The sequence below is a fragment of the Oncorhynchus gorbuscha genome, linkage group LG23, assembly GCF_021184085.1.
Source record: "Oncorhynchus gorbuscha isolate QuinsamMale2020 ecotype Even-year linkage group LG23, OgorEven_v1.0, whole genome shotgun sequence".
NCBI lineage: Eukaryota > Metazoa > Chordata > Actinopteri > Salmoniformes > Salmonidae > Oncorhynchus > Oncorhynchus gorbuscha.
In genome coordinates this window covers 14,845,963-14,865,065 of record NC_060195.1, presented here as the reverse complement: position 1 = coordinate 14,865,065, position 19,103 = coordinate 14,845,963, and the positions used below count along the sequence as shown (strand labels likewise).

Below are 19,103 nucleotides of genomic sequence, written 5' to 3'. Positions count from 1 at the left end.
TACAGTAAGTCCTCTGATAGCATTGGGGGAGGGTTCAGCGGATACAGTAAGTCCTCTGATAGCATTGGGGGAGGGTTCAGCGGATACAGTAAGTCCTCTGATAGCATTGGGGGAGTCCTCTGATAGCATTGGGGGAGGGTTCAGCGGATACAGTAAGTCCTCTGATAGCATTGGGGAGGGTTCAGCGGATACAGTAAGTCCTCTGATAGCATTAAGTCCTCTGGGGGGGGTTCAGCGGATACAGTAAGTCCTCTGATAGCATTGGGGGAGGGTTCAGCGGATACAGTAAGTCCTCTGATAGCATTGGGGGAGGGTTCAGCGGATACAGTAAGTCCTCTGATAGCATTGGGGGAGGGTTCAGCGGATACAGTAAGTCCTCTGATAGCATTGGGGGAGGGTTCAGCGGATACAGTAAGTCCTCTGATAGCATTGGGGGAGGGTTCAGCGGATACAGTAAGTCCTCTGATAGATTAGCAGTAAGTCCTCTGATAGCATTGGGGGAGGGTTCAGCGGATACAGTAAGTCCTCTGATAGCATTGGGGGAGGGTTCAGCGGATACAGTAAGTCCTCTGATAGCATTGGGGGAGGGTTCAGCGGATACAGTAAGTCCTCTGATAGCATTGGGGGAGGGTTCAGCGGATACAGTAAGTCCTCTGACAGCATTGGGGGAGGGTTCAGCGGATACAGTAAGTCCTCTGACAGCATTGGGGGAGGGTTCAGCGGATACAGTAAGTCCTCTGACAGCATTGGGGGAGGGTTCAGCGGATACAGTAAGTCCTCTGACAGCATAAGTCCTCTGATAGTGGGGGAGGGTTCAGCGGATACAGTAAGTCCTCTGACAGCATTGGGGGAGGGTTCAGCGGATACAGTAAGTCCTCTGACAGCATTGGGGGAGGGTTCAGCGGATACAGTAAGTCCTCTGACAGCATTGGGGGAGGGTTCAGCGGATACAGTAAGTCCTCTGACAGCATTGGGGGAGGGTTCAGCGGATACAGTAAGTCCTCTGATAGCATTGGGGGGGGAGGGTTCAGCATTGGGGGATACAGTAAGTCCTCTGATAGCATTGGGGGAGGGTTCAGCGGAGCAGTAAGTCCTCTTAGCATTGGGGGAGGGTTCAGCGGATACAGTAAGTCCTCTGATAGCATTGGGGGAGGGTTCAGCGGATACAGTAAGTCCTCTGATAGCATTGGGGGAGGGTTCAGCGGATACAGTAAGTCCTCTGATAGCATTGGGGGAGGGTTCAGCGGATACAGTAAGTCCTCTGATAGCATTGGGGGAGGGTTCAGCGGATACAGTAAGTCCTCTGATAGCATTGGGGGAGGGTTCAGCGGATACAGTAAGTCCTCTGATAGCATTGGGGGAGGGTTCAGCGGATACAGTAAGTCCTCTGATAGCATTGGGGGAGGGTTCAGCGGATACTGTAAGTCCTCTGATAGCTACAGTAAGTCCTCTGATAGCATTGGGGGAGGGTTCAGCGGATACAGTAAGTCCTCTGATAGCATTGGGGGAGGGTTCAGCGGATACAGTAAGTCCTCTGATAGCATTGGGGGAGGGTTCAGCGGATACAGTAAGTCCTCTGATAGCATTGGGGGAGGGTTCAGCGGATACAGTAAGTCCTCTGATAGCATTGGGGGAGGGTTCAGCGGATACAGTAAGTCCTCTGATAGCATTGGGGGAGGGTTCAGCGGATACAGTAAGTCCTCTGATAGCATTGGGGGAGGGTTCAGCGGATACAGTAAGTCCTCTGATAGCATTGGGGGAGGGTTCAGCGGATACAGTAAGTCCTCTGATAGCATTGGGGAGGGTTCAGCGGATACAGTAAGTCCTCTGATAGCATTGGGGAGGGTTCAGCGGATACAGTAAGTCCTCTGATAGCATTGGGGGAGGGTTCAGCGGATACAGTAAGTCCTCTGATAGCATTGGGGGAGGGTTCAGCGGATACAGTAAGTCCTCTGATAGCATTGGGGGAGGGGAGGGTTCAGCAGATACAGTAAGTCCTCTGATAGCATTGGGGGAGGGTTCAGCAGATACAGTAAGTCCTCTGACAGCATTGGGGGAGGGTTCAGCAGATACAGTAAGTCCTCTGACAGCATTGGGGGAGGGTTCAGCAGATACAGTAAGTCCTCTGACAGTGGGGGGAGGGTTCAGCAGATACAGTAAGTCCTCTGACAGCATGGGGGAGGGTTCAGCAGATACAGTAAGTCCTCTGACAGTATGGGGGAGGGTTCAGCAGATACAGTAAGTCCTCTGATGGCATTGGGGGAGGGTTCAGCGGATGCAGTAAGTCCTCTGATGGCATTGGGGGAGGGTTAGGCGGATGCAGTAAGTCCTCTGATGGCATTGGGGGAGGGTTAGGCGGATGCAGTAAGTCCTCTGATGGCATTGGGGGAGGGTTCGGCGGATGCAGTAAGTCCTCTGATGGCATTGGGGGAGGGTTCGGCGGATGCAGTAAGTCCTCTGATAGCATTGGGGGAGGGTTCAGCAGATGCAGTAAGTCATTCTAGAACACACAAACACTCACTCACACATACAGGGCATTCGGAAAGTATTTAGCTCCCTTGACTTTTTCCACATTTTGTTAAGTTACAGCCTTATTCTAAAATTGATTAAATATATTTTTTTTCTCATCAATCTACACACAATACCCCATGATGACATCACAATACCACATTTAGATTACATTTACATTTAAGTCATTTAGCAGACGCTCTTATCCAGAGCGACTTACAAATTGGTGCGTTCACCTTATGACATCCAGTGGAGCAGCCACTTTACAATAGTGCATCTAAATCTTTTAAGGGGGGGGTGAGAAGGATTACTTTATCCTATCCTAGGTATTCCTTAAAGAGGTGGGGTTTCAGGTGTCTCCGGAAGGTGGTGATTGACTCCGCTGTCCTGGCGTCGTGAGGGAGTTTGTTCCACCATTGGGGGGCCAGAGCAGCGAACAGTTTTGACTGGGCTGAGCGGGAACTGTACTTCCTCAGTGGTAGGGAGGCGAGCAGGCCAGAGGTGGATGAACGCAGTGCCCTTGTTTGGGTGTAGGGCCTGATCAGAGCCTGGAGGTACTGAGGTGCCGTTCCCCTCACAGCTCCGTAGGCAAGCACCATGGTCTTGTAGCGGATGCGAGCTTCAACTGGAAGCCAGTGGAGAGAGCGGAGGAGCGGGGTGACGTGAGAGAACTTGGTAAGGTTGAACACAGACGGGCTGCGGCGTTCTGGATGAGTTGAAGGGGTTTAATGGCACAGGCAGGGAGCCCAGCCAACAGCGAGTTGCAGTAATCCAGACGGGAGATGACAAGTGCCTGGATTAGGACCTGCGCCGCTTCCTGTGTGAGGCAGGGTCGTACTCTGCGGATGTTATAGAGCATGAACCTACAGGAACGGGCCACCGCCTTGATGTTAGTTGAGAACGACAGGGTGTTGTCCAGGATCACGCCAAGGTTCTTAGCGCTCTGGGAGGAGGACACAATGGAGTTGTCAACTGTGATGGCGAGATCATGGAACGGGCAGTCCTTCCCCGGGAGGAAGAGCAGCTCCGTCTTGCCGAGGTTCAGCTTGAGGTGGTGATCCGTCATCCACACTGATATGTCTGCCAGACATGCAGAGATGCGATTCGCAACCTGGTCATCAGAAGGGGGAAAGGAGAAGATTAATTGTGTGTCGTCTGCATAGCAATGATAGGAGAGACCATGTGAGGTTATGACAGAGCCAAGTGACTTGGTGTATAGCGAGAATAGGAGAGGGCCTAGAACAGAGCCCTGGGGGACACCAGTGGTGAGAGCGCGTGGTGAGGAGACAGATTCTCGCCACCTGGTAGGAGCGACCTGTCAGGTAGGACGCAATCCAAGCGTGGGCCGCGCCGGAGATGCCCAACTCGGAGAGGGTGGAGAGGAGGATCTGATGGTTCACAGTATCGAAGGCAGCCGATAGGTCTAGAAGGATGAGAGCAGAGGAGAGAGAGTTAGCTTTAGCAGTGCGGAGCGCCTCCGTGATACAGAGAAGAGCAGTCTCAGTTGAATGACTAGTCTTGAAACCTGACTGATTTGGATCAAGGTCATTCTGAGAGAGATAGCGGGAGAGCTGGCCAAGGACGGCACGTTCAAGAGTTTTGGAGAGAAAAGAAAGAAGGGATACTGGTCTGTAGTTGTTGACATCTGAGGGATCTAGTGTAGGTTTTTTCAGAAGGGGTGCAACTCTCGCTCTCTTGAAGACGGAAGGGACGTAGCCAGCGGTCAGGGATGAGTTGATGAGCGAGGTGAGGTAAGGGAGAAGGTCTCCGGAAATGGTCTGGAGAAGAGAGGAGGGGATAGGGTCAAGCGGGCAGGTTGTTGGGCGGCCGGCCGTCACAAGACGCGAGATTTCATCTGGAGAGAGAGGGGAGAAAGAGGTCAGAGCACAGGGTAGGGCAGTGTGAGCAGAACCAGCGGTGTCGTTTGACTTAGCAAACGAGGATCGGATGTCGTCGACCTGCTTTTCAAAATGGTTGACTAAGTCATCTGCAGAGAGGGGAGGATTCAGGAGGGAGGAGAAGGTGGCAAAGAGCTTCCTAGGGTTAGAGGCAGATGCTTGGAATTTAGAGTGGTAGAAAGTGGCTTTAGCAGCAGAGACAGAGGAGGAAAATGTAGAGAGGAGGGAGTGAAAGGATGCCAGGTCCGCAGGGAGGCGAGTTTTCCTCCATTTCCGCTCGGCTGCCCGGAGCCCTGTTCTGTGAGCTCGCAATGAGTCGTCGAGCCACGGAGCGGGAGGGGAGGACCGAGCCGGCCTGGAGGATAGGGGACATAGAGAGTCAAAGGATGCAGAGAGGGAGGAGAGGAGGGTTGAGGAGGCAGAATCAGGAGATAGGTTGGAGAAGGTTTGAGCAGAGGGAAGAGATGATAGGATGGAAGAGGAGAGAGTAGCGGGGAGAGAGAGCGAAGGTTGGGACGGCGCGATACCGTCCGAGTAGGGGCAGTGTGGGAAGTGTTGGATGATGATGACATCACAATACCCCATAATGACATCACAATACCCCATAATTACAAAGCGAAAACAAGTTTTTTTACACTTTTGCCAAAAAAACAACTGAAAATATCACATTTACATAAGTATTCAGACCCTTTACTCAGTACTATGTTGAAGCACATTGGGCAATTACAGCCTCGAGTCTTCTTGGGTATGACGCTACGAGCTTGGCACACCTGTATTTGGGGAGTTTTCCCAATTCTTCTCTGCAGATCCTCTCAAACTCTGTCAGGTTGGATGGGGAGTGTTGCTGTACAGCTGTTTTTAGGTCTCTCCAGAGATGTTGGATTGGGTTCAAGTCTGGGCTCTGGCTGGGCCACTCAAGTACATTCAGAGACTGGTCCTGAATCCACTGCTGTGTTGTCTTGGCTGTGTATTTAGGGTTGTTGTCCTGTTGGAGGGTGAACCTTCGCCCCAGTCTGAGGTCCTGAATGCTCTGGAACAGGTTTTCAAGGATCTCTTTGTACTTTGCTCTGTTCATCTTTCCCTTGATCCTGACTTGTCTCCCAGTTCCTGCCATTGAAAAACATCCCCACAGCATGATGCTACCACCACCATGCTTCACAGTATGATGCTGCCACCACCATGCTTCACTGTATGGATGGTGCCAGGTTTCCTCTAAAAGTGACACTTGGCATTCAGGCCAAATAATTCAATATTGGTTTCATTAGACCAGAGAATCTTGTTTCTCATGGTCTGAGTCCTTTAGGTGCCTTTTGGCAAACTCCAAGCGGGCTGTCATGTACCTTTTACTGAAGAGTGGCTTCTGTCTGACCACTCTACCATAAAGGCCAGATAGGTGGAGCACTACAGAAATGATTATCCTTCTGGAAGGTTATCCCAGCTCCCATCCTCACAGAGGAACTCTAGAGCTCTGTCAGTGACCATCAGGTTCTTGGTCACCTCTCTGACCAAGGCCCTTCTCCCCCCTTTGCTGAGTTTGGCCGGGTGGCCAGCTCTAGGAACTTCTTAAAAATGGAGGCCACTGTGTTCTTGGAGACCTTCAAAGCTGCAGAAATATTTTGGTACCTTTCCCCAGATCTGTGCCTCGACACAATCCTGTATCGGAGCTCTACAGACAATTCCTTCGACTTCATGGCTTGGTTTTTGATCTGACATACACTGTCAACTGTAGGACCTTTATATAGACAGGTGTGTGCCTTTACAAGTCATTTCCAATCAATTGAAATTACCACAGGTGGACTCAAAGTTGTTGAAACAGTTGAATGGGGTATTGTGTATAGATTGAATGATTGATAAAAAATACAATTATTCAGCTGTAACAAAATGTGGAAAAAGTCAAGGGGTCTGAATTCTTTCTGAATGCCCTGTATACGTTAGTGTCTTCTGTTCTTATTGGCCTCTAACACAAACTCACTGTTCTCTGACTCTTTCTCTCTGTCTATTCCCCCCTTCCCCCAGCGGGTGATCGCTATGACTCCAGCAGCTCTGGTGGTAATGAGGGAAGCAGCAGAGGGAAGTGGGATGAGGACTGGAAGAGAGACCAAGGCCAGTTCCCCTTCAGTGACAAACTGGGGGAGATCAGTGATAAGATCGGCAGCACCATCGATGACACAATCAACAAGTTCAGGAAGCAGAGCAGAGACGATTCGCCAGACCGATTCAGGTTAGGAAAGAGACGATTCACCAGACATGATTCAGGTTAGGAGAGAGAAGAGTTCCACTGGGTGAGATTGAGAGAAAGAGGAAGGAAATTAATGACTCAAATAGAGAGAGGGGGGGCAGTACTGAGGTACAGGGAGAAGTTAGAGCTACCCGCTGTCCTCATATCATATTACAGAATGTTAGAGCTACCCGCTGTCCTCCTCATATCACATTACAGAATGTTAGAGCTACCCGCTGTCCTCCTCATATCACATTACAGAATGTTAGAGCTACCTGCTGTCGTCCTCATATCATATTACAGACTGTTAGAGCTACCCACTGTCCTCCTCATATCATATTACAGAATGTTAGAGCTACCTGCTGTCCTCATATCATATTACAGAATGTTAGAGCTACCTGCTGTCGTCCTCATATCATATTACAGAATGTTAGAGCTACCCTCTGTCCTCCTCATATCATATTACAGAATGTTAGAGCTACCCGCTGTCCTCCTCATATCATATTACAGGATGTTAGAGCTACCTGCTGTCCTCATATCATATTACAGAATGTTAGAGCTACCCGCTGTCCTCCTCATATCACATTACAGAATGTTAGAGCTACCCGCTGTCCTCCTCATATAACATTACAGAATGTTAGAGCTACCCGCTGTTCTCATATCATATTACAGAATGTTAGAGCTACCCGCTGTCCTCATCACATTACAGAATGTTAGAGCTACCCGCTGTCCTCATATCACATTACAGAATGTTAGAGCTACCTGCTGTCCTCATATCATATTACAGAATGTTAGAGCTACCCGCTGTTCTCATATCATATTACAGAATGTTAGAGCTACCCGCTGTCCTCCTCATATCATATTACAGGATGTTAGAGCTACCCGCTGTCCTCCTCATATCATATTACAGAATGTTAGAGCTACCCGCTGTCCTCCTCATATCACATTACAGATTGTCAACATCCTGATGTTCTGTCACTTTAGTTACACTATTTGAATTGAACTATCCCCAAAACAAATAGTCTTTTTCACCCGGTTTCGTCCTCTGGTCTCCGTAGTGACAACGAGGAGGAGCGAAGTCGCCCGTCACGGAACGGCCAGTCTGGGAGGTCGGTGTTCAAAGACGAGGAGGAAACCGTGACGACCAAGAGTGTCCAGATCGTTCAGGCAACAGAAACCACAGCAACCAGGAAGAGAGGCGGGATTCCATCCAAAACTGTGTCCCTTGGAGCCGCGGCCCACTACACAGGAGACAAGAGCCCTGATACCTCTGCCAAACAGGTGTGTGTGCATACGCTGGTCCACTCTAGCTTATTGCTGCTATCTGATGTGGACAGTGCAGTCTCACTCCCTGTCTCTCTACTCACATCTCTCCTCTCCTTCTCTCTGTTCCAGACTCCGTCTGCAGCAGCACCTCAGCCCTCCAGTAGTGGTCTGGCTGACCTATTCATGGTAGATACAGGACCCAGCCAGCCTGCAGCAGCCACCGGTAACTACACACACTGAGAGGACATCATGGGGGGTTGGGGGTGTATTATAGTTACGGGACATCTTGGGGTGGGGGGGTAGTGTAGTTACGGGACATCTGGGGGGGGTAGTGTAGTTACGGGACATCTGGGGGGGTAGTGTAGTTACGGGACATCTGGGGGGGTAGTGTAGTTACGGGACATCTGGGGGGGGTAGTGTAGTTGGACATCTGGGGGGGTAGTGTAGTTACGGGACATCTGGGGGGGTAGTGTAGTTACGGGACATCTGGGGGGGGTAGTGTAGTTACGGGACTAGTGGGGGGTAGTGTAGTTACGGGACTAGTGGGGGTGGTGTAGTTACGGGACTAGTGGGGGGTAGTGTAGTTACGGGACTAGTGGGGGGTAGTGTAGTTACGGGACTAGTGGGGGGGTAGTGTAGTTACGGGACTAGTGGGGGGTAGTGTAGTTACGGGACTAGTGGGGGGGGGTAGTGTAGTTACGGGACTAGTGGGGGGTAGTGTAGTTACGGGACTAGTGGGGGGTAGTGTAGTTACGGGACTAGTGGGGGGTAGTGTAGTTACGGGACTAGTGGGGGGTAGTGTAGTTACGGGACTAGTGGGGGGTAGTGTAGTTACGGGACTAGTGGGGGGGTAGTGTAGTTACGGGACTAGTGGGGGGTAGTGTAGTTACGGGACTAGTGGGGGGTAGTGTAGTTACGGGACTAGTGGGGGGGTAGTGTAGTTACGGGACTAGTGGGGGGGTAGTGTAGTTACGGGACTAGTAGGGGGGGTAGTGTAGTTACGGGACTAGTGGGGGGGGTAGTGTAGTTACGGGACTAGTGGGGGGTAGTGTAGTTACGGGACTAGTGGGGGGGTAGTGTAGTTACGGGACTAGTGGGGGGTAGTGTAGTTACGGGACTAGTGGGGGGTAGTGTAGTTACGGGACTAGTGGGGGGTAGTGTAGTTACGGGACTAGTGGGGGGGTAGTGTAGTTACGGGACTAGTGGGGGGGTAGTGTAGTTACGGGACTAGTGGGGGGTAGTGTAGTTACGGGACAGTGGGGGGTAGTGTAGTTACGGGACTAGTGGGGGGTAGTGTAGTTACGGGACAGTGGGGGGGTAGTGTAGTTACGGGACTAGTGGGGGGGTAGTGTAGTTACGGGACAGTGGGGGGTAGTGTAGTTACGGGACTAGTGGGGGGTAGTGTAGTTACGGGACTCTGGGGGGGTAGTGTAGTTACGGGACTAGTGGGGGGGGGTAGTGTAGTTACGGGACTCTGGGGGGGTGTAGTTACGGGACATCTGTAGTTACGGGACATAGTGGGGGGGGTAGTGTAGTTACGGGACTAGTGGGGGGTAGTGTAGTTACGGGACTAGTGGGGGGGTAGTGTAGTTACGGGACAGTGGGGGGGTAGTGTAGTTACGGGACATAGTGGGGGGGTAGTGTAGTTACGGGACTAGTGGGGGGGGTAGTGTAGTTACGGGACTAGTGGGGGGTAGTGTAGTTACGGGACTGGGGGGTAGTGTAGTTACGGGACTAGGGGGGGGTAGTGTAGTTACGGGACATAGGGGGGGTAGTGTAGTTACGGGACTAGTGGGGGGGTAGTGTAGTTACGGGACTAGTGGGGGGGTAGTGTAGTTACGGGACTAGTGGGGGGGTAGTGTAGTTACGGGACTAGGGAGGGGGGGGGGTAGTGTAGTTACGGGACATAGTGGGGGGGTAGTGTAGTTACGGGACTAGGGGAGGGGTAGTGTAGTTACGGGACTAGGGGGGGGTAGTGTAGTTACGGGACTAGTGGGGGGTAGTGTAGTTACGGGACTAGGGGGGGGGGTAGTGTAGTTACGGGACTAGTGGGGGGTAGTGTAGTTACGGGACATCTGGGGGGGTAGTGTAGTTACGGGACTAGTGGGGGGGTAGTGTAGTTACGGGACTAGTGGGGGGTAGTGTAGTTACGGGACTAGTGGGGGGTAGTGTAGTTACGGGACTAGTGGGGGGGTAGTGTAGTTACGGGACTAGTGGGGGGGTAGTGTAGTTACGGGACTAGGGGGGGTAGTGTAGTTACGGGACTAGTGGGGGGGGTAGTGTAGTTACGGGACTCTGGGGGGGGTAGTGTAGTTACGGGACTAGTGGGGGGGGGTAGTGTAGTTACGGGACTGGGGAGGGGGGGGGGTAGTGTAGTTACGGGACATAGGGGGGGGGTAGTGTAGTTACGGGACTCTGGGGAGGGGGGGGTAGTGTAGTTACGGGACTAGTGGGGGGTAGTGTAGTTACGGGACTAGGGAGGGGGTAGTGTAGTTACGGGATCTAGTGGGGGGGTAGTGTAGTTACGGGACTAGTGGGGGGTAGTGTAGTTACGGGACTAGGGGGGGGTAGTGTAGTTACGGGACTAGTGGGGGTAGTGTAGTTACGGGACTAGTGGGGGGGTAGTGTAGTTACGGGACTAGTGGGGGGTAGTGTAGTTACGGGACTAGTGGGGGGTAGTGTAGTTACGGGACTAGTGGGGGGGTAGTGTAGTTACGGGACTAGGGGGGGTAGTGTAGTTACGGGACATCGGGACTAGTGGGGGGTAGTGTAGTTACGGGACAGTGGGGGGTAGTGTAGTTACGGGACATAGTGGGGGGGTAGTGTAGTTACGGGACTCTGGGGGGTAGTGTAGTTACGGGACTAGTGGGGGGGGTAGTGTAGTTACGGGACTAGTGGGGGGTAGTGTAGTTACGGGACACTAGTGGGGGGGTAGTGTAGTTACGGGACTAGTGGGGGGGTAGTGTAGTTACGGGACTAGTGGGGGGGGGTAGTGTAGTTACGGGACATAGTGGGGGGTAGTGTAGTTACGGGACATAGTGGGGGGTAGTGTAGTTACGGGACATAGTGGGGGGTAGTGTAGTTACGGGACAACTAGTGGGGGGTAGTGTAGTTACGGGACATCTAGTGGGGGGTAGTGTAGTTACGGGACATCTAGTGGGGGGGTAGTGTAGTTACGGGACATCTAGTGGGGGGGTAGTGTAGTTACGGGACATCTAGTGGGGGTAGTGTAGTTACGGGACATCTAGGGGGGGTAGTGTAGTTACGGGACATCTAGTGGGGGGTAGTGTAGTTACGGGACATCTAGTGGGGGTAGTGTAGTTACGGGACATCTAGGGGGGGGTAGTGTAGTTACGGGACATCTAGTGGGGGGTAGTGTAGTTACGGGACATCTGGTGGGGGGTAGTGTAGTTACGGGACATCTAGTGGGGGTAGTGTAGTTACGGGACATCTGGTGGGGGGTAGTGTAGTTACGGGACATCTGGGGGGGGGTAGTGTAGTTACGGGACATCTGGGGGGGGTAGTGTAGTTACGGGACATCTGGGGGGGGTAGTGTAGTTACGGGACATCTGGGGAGGGGGAGGTGGTTACGGGACATCTGGGGGGGGTAGTGTGGTTACGGGACATCTGGAGGTGGTAGTGTAGTTACGGGACATCTGGGGAGTGGGGGAGGTGGTAGTGTAGTTACGGGACATCTGGGGAGGGGGAGGTGGTTACGGGACATCTGGGAGGGGGTAGTGTAGTTACGGGACATCTGGGGGGTAGTGTAGTTACGGGACATCTGGGGGGGGGTAGTGTAGTTACGTAGTTACGGGACATCTGGGGGGGGTAGTGTAGTTACGGGACATCTGGGGAGGGGTTAGTGTAGTTACGGGACATCTGGGGAGGGGGTAGTGTAGTTACGGGACATCTGGGGGAGGGGTAGTGTAGTTACGGGACATCTGGGGGGAGGGGTAGTGTAGTTACGGGACATCTGGGGGAGGGGTAGTGTAGTTACGGGACATCTGGGGAGGGGGAAGGTGGTAGTGTAGTTACGGGACATCTGGGGAGGGGGAGGTGGTAGTGTAGTTACGGGACATCTGGGGGGGGGGGGAGGTGGTAGTGTAGTTACGGGACATCTGGGGAGGGGGGGTAGTGTAGTTACGGGACATCTGGGGAGGGGGGGGGGGTAGTGTAGTTACGGGACATCTGGGGGGGTAGTGTAGTTACGGGACATCTGGGGGGGGGTGGTTGTGTAGTTACGGGACATCTGGGGAGGGGGGGTGGTTGTGTAGTTACGGGACATCTGGGGGGGGGGGTGGTTGTGTAGTTACGGGACATCTGGGGGGGGGGTGGTTGTGTAGTTACGGGACATCTGGGGAGAGGGGGTCGACGTCTCATGGTCACTTTTTAAATGTTTACGTACTGTTTTACTAATTTCATATGTATATACTGTACTCTTATCAATGGTCACCCTACTATTTATATATTTCTTAGTTATATTTGACTTTTGGATTTGTGTGTGTGTGTTAGATAATACTGCACTGTTGGAGCTAGGAACACAAGCCTTTAGCTACACCTGCAATAACATCTGTTAAATATGTGACCAATACAAATCAAATGGTATGTCTCTTTCCAGACCTGATAGGAGGATTTGCTGACTTTTCTTCTCCTGCTGCCTCTGTCGGCCTCTCCACAGTACCTGGTGAGTTTAAAGCACTAGAATATTCCGAGAGATGGAGGGGAGGAGGTCTGGCCATGAGGAGCCTGCTAACGTGTGTGTGTGTGTGCTAGAGATTTAAGTCCACTATAACCTTATTCTTCTCTTTGCTCCTCCTCCAGCCTCTAGTGGGAACAGTGATTTTGGGGACTGGAATGCTTTCCCTGACGGCCAGGCCCCCGTCCCCACCCCTTTCGCCCAGCCTCTGGCCCCTAGTAACACTGACCTGTTTGGGGCCCTGGCTCCCAGCTCTGCCCTGGCTCCCAGCTCTGCCCTGGCTCCCAGCTCTGCCCTGGCTCCCAGCTCTGCCCTGGCTCCCAGCTCTGCCCTGGCTCCCAGCTCTGCCCTGGCTCCCAGCTCTGCCCTGGCTCCCAGCTCTGCCCTGGCTCCAGCCTCAGCTGACCTGTTTGATCTGATGGGCCCGGTCCAGACTCAGTCTCTCTCTGCCTCTCAGAGCCTCACCTTCAATATGACCAGCACACAGAACGTGACCAGTACCATGCCACATTCCACATCACTGGTAAGAATATAGGACAGACAGACATGGTTCACACAAACAGTAAATTAATTCACATTGTAAATTGTCCATATTGTGCCTGATGCACTGTTAAGGAGAGGAGTGACAGTAACTGCTGTGGTTGAGAGGGACAAAAACGCACATTGAGAAGGAACCAGTTTGAGTTAGGGAACCATTCAATCTAATACGAGGTTGTTTACATAGATATTTGCATGTTAAAAACCTGACCTACTTAAAAAAAATACAAGCTTAGTTTTGCAGATGAATCAAACCTGCCCCTTCCCAACCTGTTCATTCTGGTTATATGGGATGTGTTTTTATGTAGATTACTATAGAGACTGTAGTTCAACCTTCATATGTCACCATTATATAGGTACCTTCGCATTACTATCTATTGGAACTTGCTACCAAATTTTCTCTCTCTCCTTTCTCTCCTTTCTCCTCTCTCTCTTCTCTCTCTCTCTCTCTCTCTCTCCTCTCTCTCTTTCTCTCTCTTTCTCTCTCTCTCTCTCTCTCTCTCTCAGCCCTTCCAGGTGATGAGCGGTCCGTTGCAGCCGCAGCAGCAGCAGCAAGTCATGCTGGGTACCCAGGGTTCCATGGGGTCAGCGATCCCCTCCACCTGGTCTGACTCCTCGGTCAACATCAGTCTGGACTTCCTGGCACCCGGCGTGCAGCCTCCCAAACCCGCCCAACCCACCCTCAAAACCCTCCAAGGTGAGCCTACAGGGTATAGACAGAGAAATAGTACTGTATTTGTCTGGAGAGGGTTCAAAACGCTGCTGAATGTCTGTTGACCAAAACGTTGGTTTGAGATCCATTCAACTGTTTGTGGAGTATCCAAGATCCTCAGCGTGTGGGACTTAATTCCTTTCCATCAGGATGGTCACGGGACAATTCAAAAGGCTTTAGGTTCAGTCAGAATGGAATAGGAGGATGCTTGGGACTACTTCTATTCCACACGGAACAAGGATGCTTGGGACTACTTCTATTCCACACGGAACAAGGATGCTTGGGACTACTTCTATTCCACACGGAACAAGGATGCTTGGGACTACTTCTATTCCACACGGAACAAGGATGCTTGGGACTACTTGTTCAGTGTGGAATAGAAGGATGCTTGGGACTACTTGTTCAGTGTGGAATAGAAGGATGCTTGGGACTACTTGTTCAGTGTGGAATAGAAGGATGCTTGGGACTACTTGTTCCGTGTGGAATAGAAGGATGCTTGGGACTACTTGTTCCGTGTGGAATAGAAGGATGCTTGGGACTACTTGTTCCGTGTGGAATAGAAGGATGCTTGGGACTACTTGTTCCGTGTGGAATAGAAGGATGCTTGGGACTACTTGTTCCGTGTGGAATAGAAGGATGCTTGGGACTACTTGTTCCGTGTGGAATAGAAGGAAGCTTGGGACTACTTGTAGAGTGTGTGTGAACCTGTGTCTGAGGTCATGCGGTCTTCTGACTCCACTTCTTCCTGTTTCTGTCTTCTAGGAGTCCAGCCCCTCCCACCTGTCAACATGCTCTCGCAGGGATTTGCCGGCATGGGCCTCGCCCCCTCCCCCATCAGAACCCCTACAACTCCCATGATGTACCCTGGTGCTGGGATGGGCATGGCCCCCAGCCAGGGCATGATGGGAATGGCCCCCAGCCAGGGCATGATGGGAATGGCCCCCAGCCAGGGCATGATGGGAATGGGCATGAACATGGGTGCTATGCCCCAGGCTAACATGACCATGGGGATGAGGATGCCAGCCATGTCTATGGGTTCTGGCCTGGTACAGCAGCAGCCCAAGCAAGGAGTGGACGCCTTCGCGGATTTCGGCAACTTCAGGAAGTGAGGGAAGATGTGCCGTGAAGGAAAGGGGTGTTTCTGTTTTTCTCTCCAACAGACTGTCCATGAAGGATTGTAAAGAGCTGCAAACAAAGAGTACTTGAATGTTGTCAAATATCAAATACTGACTGCCACCCCTCCACTTCCTGTTTCTTTCCTTCAAGTGATATATAGAGACATGAATATACACGATTGTATGCATCTTTTAATCAGTTGGAACTTGCAATCAAGTACATTTTAGAGTGTATTCAGTCCAGTAATGGTTGTGCTGTTCAGGTTTGAATCGGAGAGAAGAACTGAGAGCAGAAACACGGTGCCAGAATAACGCAGATCATTCACTTTAAAATGTATGTCAAAAAAAAGCAATGATTGCAAAGTTAAACAACCCATACAACTCTGTGCACGAGGACGGCTTGTAAAAATGGTTTGTTTAACTAATCAATAATAGTTTTTTGTTTGTATTGCTTTTTAAAGCACCATTCTGTTACCATGGAATTGTCCAGGTGAAATTTAAAGAGAATGTCAGGGGGGGTTTGCTTTACTTAACCAATTAATTGTCCAGAGTAGCAAAAATATAGTTTTATATGATAATCCCACCCCAATAACTCCCCATCCACCTCTTTTTTAGAATGTCCGGTTCTCTCGACCTGTCCCTTCCCTACAACTGTAAATATTACTGGTGCGACAGACAAATAAATTATTGAGTACTTGATTATGATATGATGATGTCGTCGTGAAGAGGTGGGTGTCAATTGGACGGAACCAGATGTCAATCAAGACGTTGCTATTGCGCGCTACATTGCCACGGAGCCGGTCTTTAATACCTACTTTATATAACAGCGTTCCACACTCCAAATGTGGAGTTTCTGTTCAATATTAGATTTAACAAATCAATCAATCAATCGTTTGATGGATGGATTTAATAAGTGAATGAATGAGATGATTGAAAGTTGTTAATTGAAGAAGCTGTGGTAATGATAACACAGATCTCCTTTGTGGCCTTTCTTATGGGTATATATTTTTTAAAGAACTATAATCTTTTTTTCCTTGCATCCAAATAAGATGATCAGTAGATGTAGGAACAACCTCCTGGTGGCCTGTGTTCTTTAAGTTCTGCACATGGTGCCTGTGAGACAGAGGCCTTTTTCCTTCATTATACAGGAGACAGACGGAGAGACGATACAACTATAGTGTTCATGAGAGTTACTGTTAGGAGTCTACAGCACAGTATGTATGTGTGGTTCTTACTGCTCCCTCTGTCCCCTGGGACCCTTGTGGAATAGGGGGGGAAGATGTCCCTAGATGCTGATCTTGGGTCAGTTTTGCGTTTTCCTCCAATAGTGGTTTAGGTTAGGATGGGGGGTGGGGAAGCTGATCCTAGCTCTGTACTTGGGGGAAAATTCACCCTGGAGTGGATCTCTGAAGGAGAGGTTTGACAGTGCAGGTCTAGGAGAGGATTTCTCTTGTTTGTTTTTCTGGGGGGGGGTCGTACATCTTATATGGCACCCTATACACTTTATAGTGCACTACTCCCTACCAGAGCCCATAGGACTTGGGTTAAAAGTAGTGCACTACTCCCTACCAGAGCCCATAGGACTTGGGTTAAAAGTAGTGCACTACTCCCTACCAGAGCCCATAGGACTTGGGTTAAAAGTAGTGCACTACTCCCTACCAGAGCCCATAGGACTTGGGTTAAAAGTAGTGCACTATATAGGAAATGGGTACATGTGATACAAGGTCAGTGAGTACCTCACATGTAAACTAGACTCCTGTTTCAGAGCTATGTCCTCTTCCAGGAGTTCGGGTCAATTCCATTTCAATTCTGGAAGTACACTGAAATTCCAGTTTTCTTCAATGCTTTTCATGAGGAAAATGTTGAATGTCGTTTTACTTTCTAAATTGACTGAAATGGAATTGACCCCAACCCTGCACAGATGAAAACACAGTAGCCTTCTGTCTGAGCTGAGGCTTCACCTGCTGGAAATGACCAAAATGTAGCAACTCTTGTTTGTTTTTCTAAGAGACGATGTCCTTAGGGGGTTGTGTTTTATTCTTTAGTTTATTTTTTTCTACTTATTACCATTGTTCTGAGATCTTCTGTAATGTGGTATTGTTACATAAAATAAAAACACTAGTTTATGCAAATGTATAAAAAGAAAAAGCAACGCATCACCAACGAAAAGAGCCTTGAGAAAATGTTTTCGTTTGATTGACCCATGGTCCTTTTATCTACGGCATTAAAACAGTTGATTACAGTTTTCTAACTAAGTGTTTTTCACTTAATACCAATTTAGTGGCAACTTTTAGATGGCCTTGAAACCTGCTGAGACACACATACATTGCAGCCCTACAGAGACACACAACAGACACACAGTGCAGCCCTACAGAGACACACAACAGACACACAGTGCAGACACACAACAGACACACAGTGCAGCCCTACAGAGACACACAGCAAGTGGGATTGTATAGATCAACTTTTAGATGGCCTTGGAACCTGCTGAGACAGACACACACAGTGCAGCCCTACAGAGACACACAACAGACACACAGTGCAGCCCTACAGAGACACACAACAGACACAGTGCAGCCCTACAGAGACACACAGCAAGTGGGATTGTATAGATCAACTTTTAGATGGCCTTGAAACCTGCTGAGACAGACACACACAGTGCAGCCCTACAGAGACACACAACAGACACACACTACAGAGACACACACAGACACAGTGCAGCCCTACAGAGACACACAGCAAGTGGGATTGTATAGATCAACTTTTAGATGGCCTTGGAACCTGCTGAGACAGACACACTGAGACACACAGCAAGTGGGATTGTATAGATCAACTTTTAGATGGCCTTGGAACCTGCTGAGACAGACACACACAGTGCAGCCCTACAGAGACACACACAGAGATCAACTTTTAGATGGCCTTGAAACCTGCTGAGACAGACACACAGTGCAGCCCTACAGAGACACACAACAGACACACAGTGCAGCCCTACAGAGACACACAACAGACACAGTGCAGCCCTACAGAGACACACAGCAAGTGGGATTGTATAGATCAACTTTTAGATGGCCTTGGAACCTGCTGAGACAGACACACTGAGACACACAGCAAGTGGGATTGTATAGATCAACTTTTAGATGGCCTTGGAACCTGCTGAGACAGACACACACAGTGCAGCCCTACAGAGACACACAGCAAGTGGGATTGTATAGATCAACTTTTAGATGGCCTTGAAACCTGCTGAGACAGACAGACACAGTGCAGCCCTACAGAGACACAACAGTGGGACAGTGCAGCCCTTTAGAGGCCTTGAAACCACAGACAGACACACAGTGCAGCCCTACAGAGACACACAGCCAGTGGGATTGTATAGATCAGATTGAGGTATAAGAAGTGCAGACTAATTAAACCCAGATACTGTAGGACAATGGCTTGTCTCAGACGAAGTTTGAGCAATTAACAGATCCTTCACAGCTCTAAAATATTATGGAAATTATTTGGTAGCCTCTGTGTTTAGAGACGGGAAGCAGAAGCTACACAGAGGCAATGACATGCAGTTAGATCATGCTGTTTAATGTGGGCATTAAAGAATAAAACAATCTGAAATGTCTAGACATTTGCAGCTTAGTGCCATCTGCAATCTGAACATTCCCCATCTCCATTATTCATAACACACATATGAGGTCTTCTGAGATCAGACCACGCTGCCATTTGTGCTCTAGCTGACAGAAGAGCAAGATAATGGGACAAACAGTAGGCTTTCCTCTTTTTAGAGGCAATGTGCCTACGTGTTATCTGGAGTTGGCAGGCTGGGCATAGCATGGATGACATTTATATGGGTTTTCTGCATTGAGATTATAATCTGCATATTTATAAGGAAAATGTAACGACATTCATTGGGTTAGGTGATCATTTTGATCCTCACTATATCAGGATAATGTGAAATTATATTTCTCTTTAGTTATATGAATACTTTTAGACTTGTTTTTCACAATGAATTAGTTTTTAAAATTTCAATTGACTCAAATGTCTTAGAATGCATCTACACTGCCCTCTGGTGGTTATTTACAGTGGTGCACTCCATGCCTGCATTCCAATACTGTGTTTCATATGACCTAGATGAGAAGACAGACAAGGGAAGACAGTTTGGCAA

The 19,103-nt window shown here is 49.9% G+C and overlaps 1 protein-coding gene across 1 annotated transcript in view; it reads left to right on the top strand.

Moving 5' to 3' along the window:
• Positions 1-17,192, top strand: part of LOC124011045 (clathrin interactor 1-like) — a 29,080-nt gene extending 11,888 nt beyond the window's left edge. Inside the window, exons 6-12 of the mRNA XM_046324017.1 lie at positions 6,423-6,627; positions 7,683-7,905; positions 8,020-8,113; positions 12,509-12,574; positions 12,712-13,109; positions 13,631-13,820; positions 14,598-17,192. Of these exons, the coding sequence (XP_046179973.1) occupies positions 6,423-6,627; positions 7,683-7,905; positions 8,020-8,113; positions 12,509-12,574; positions 12,712-13,109; positions 13,631-13,820; positions 14,598-14,944 (1,523 nt within the window). The 3' untranslated portion in view covers positions 14,945-17,192. The remainder of the gene's footprint in view (positions 1-6,422; positions 6,628-7,682; positions 7,906-8,019; positions 8,114-12,508; positions 12,575-12,711; positions 13,110-13,630; positions 13,821-14,597) is intronic.
• Positions 17,193-19,103: the final 1,911 nt, after the last annotated feature.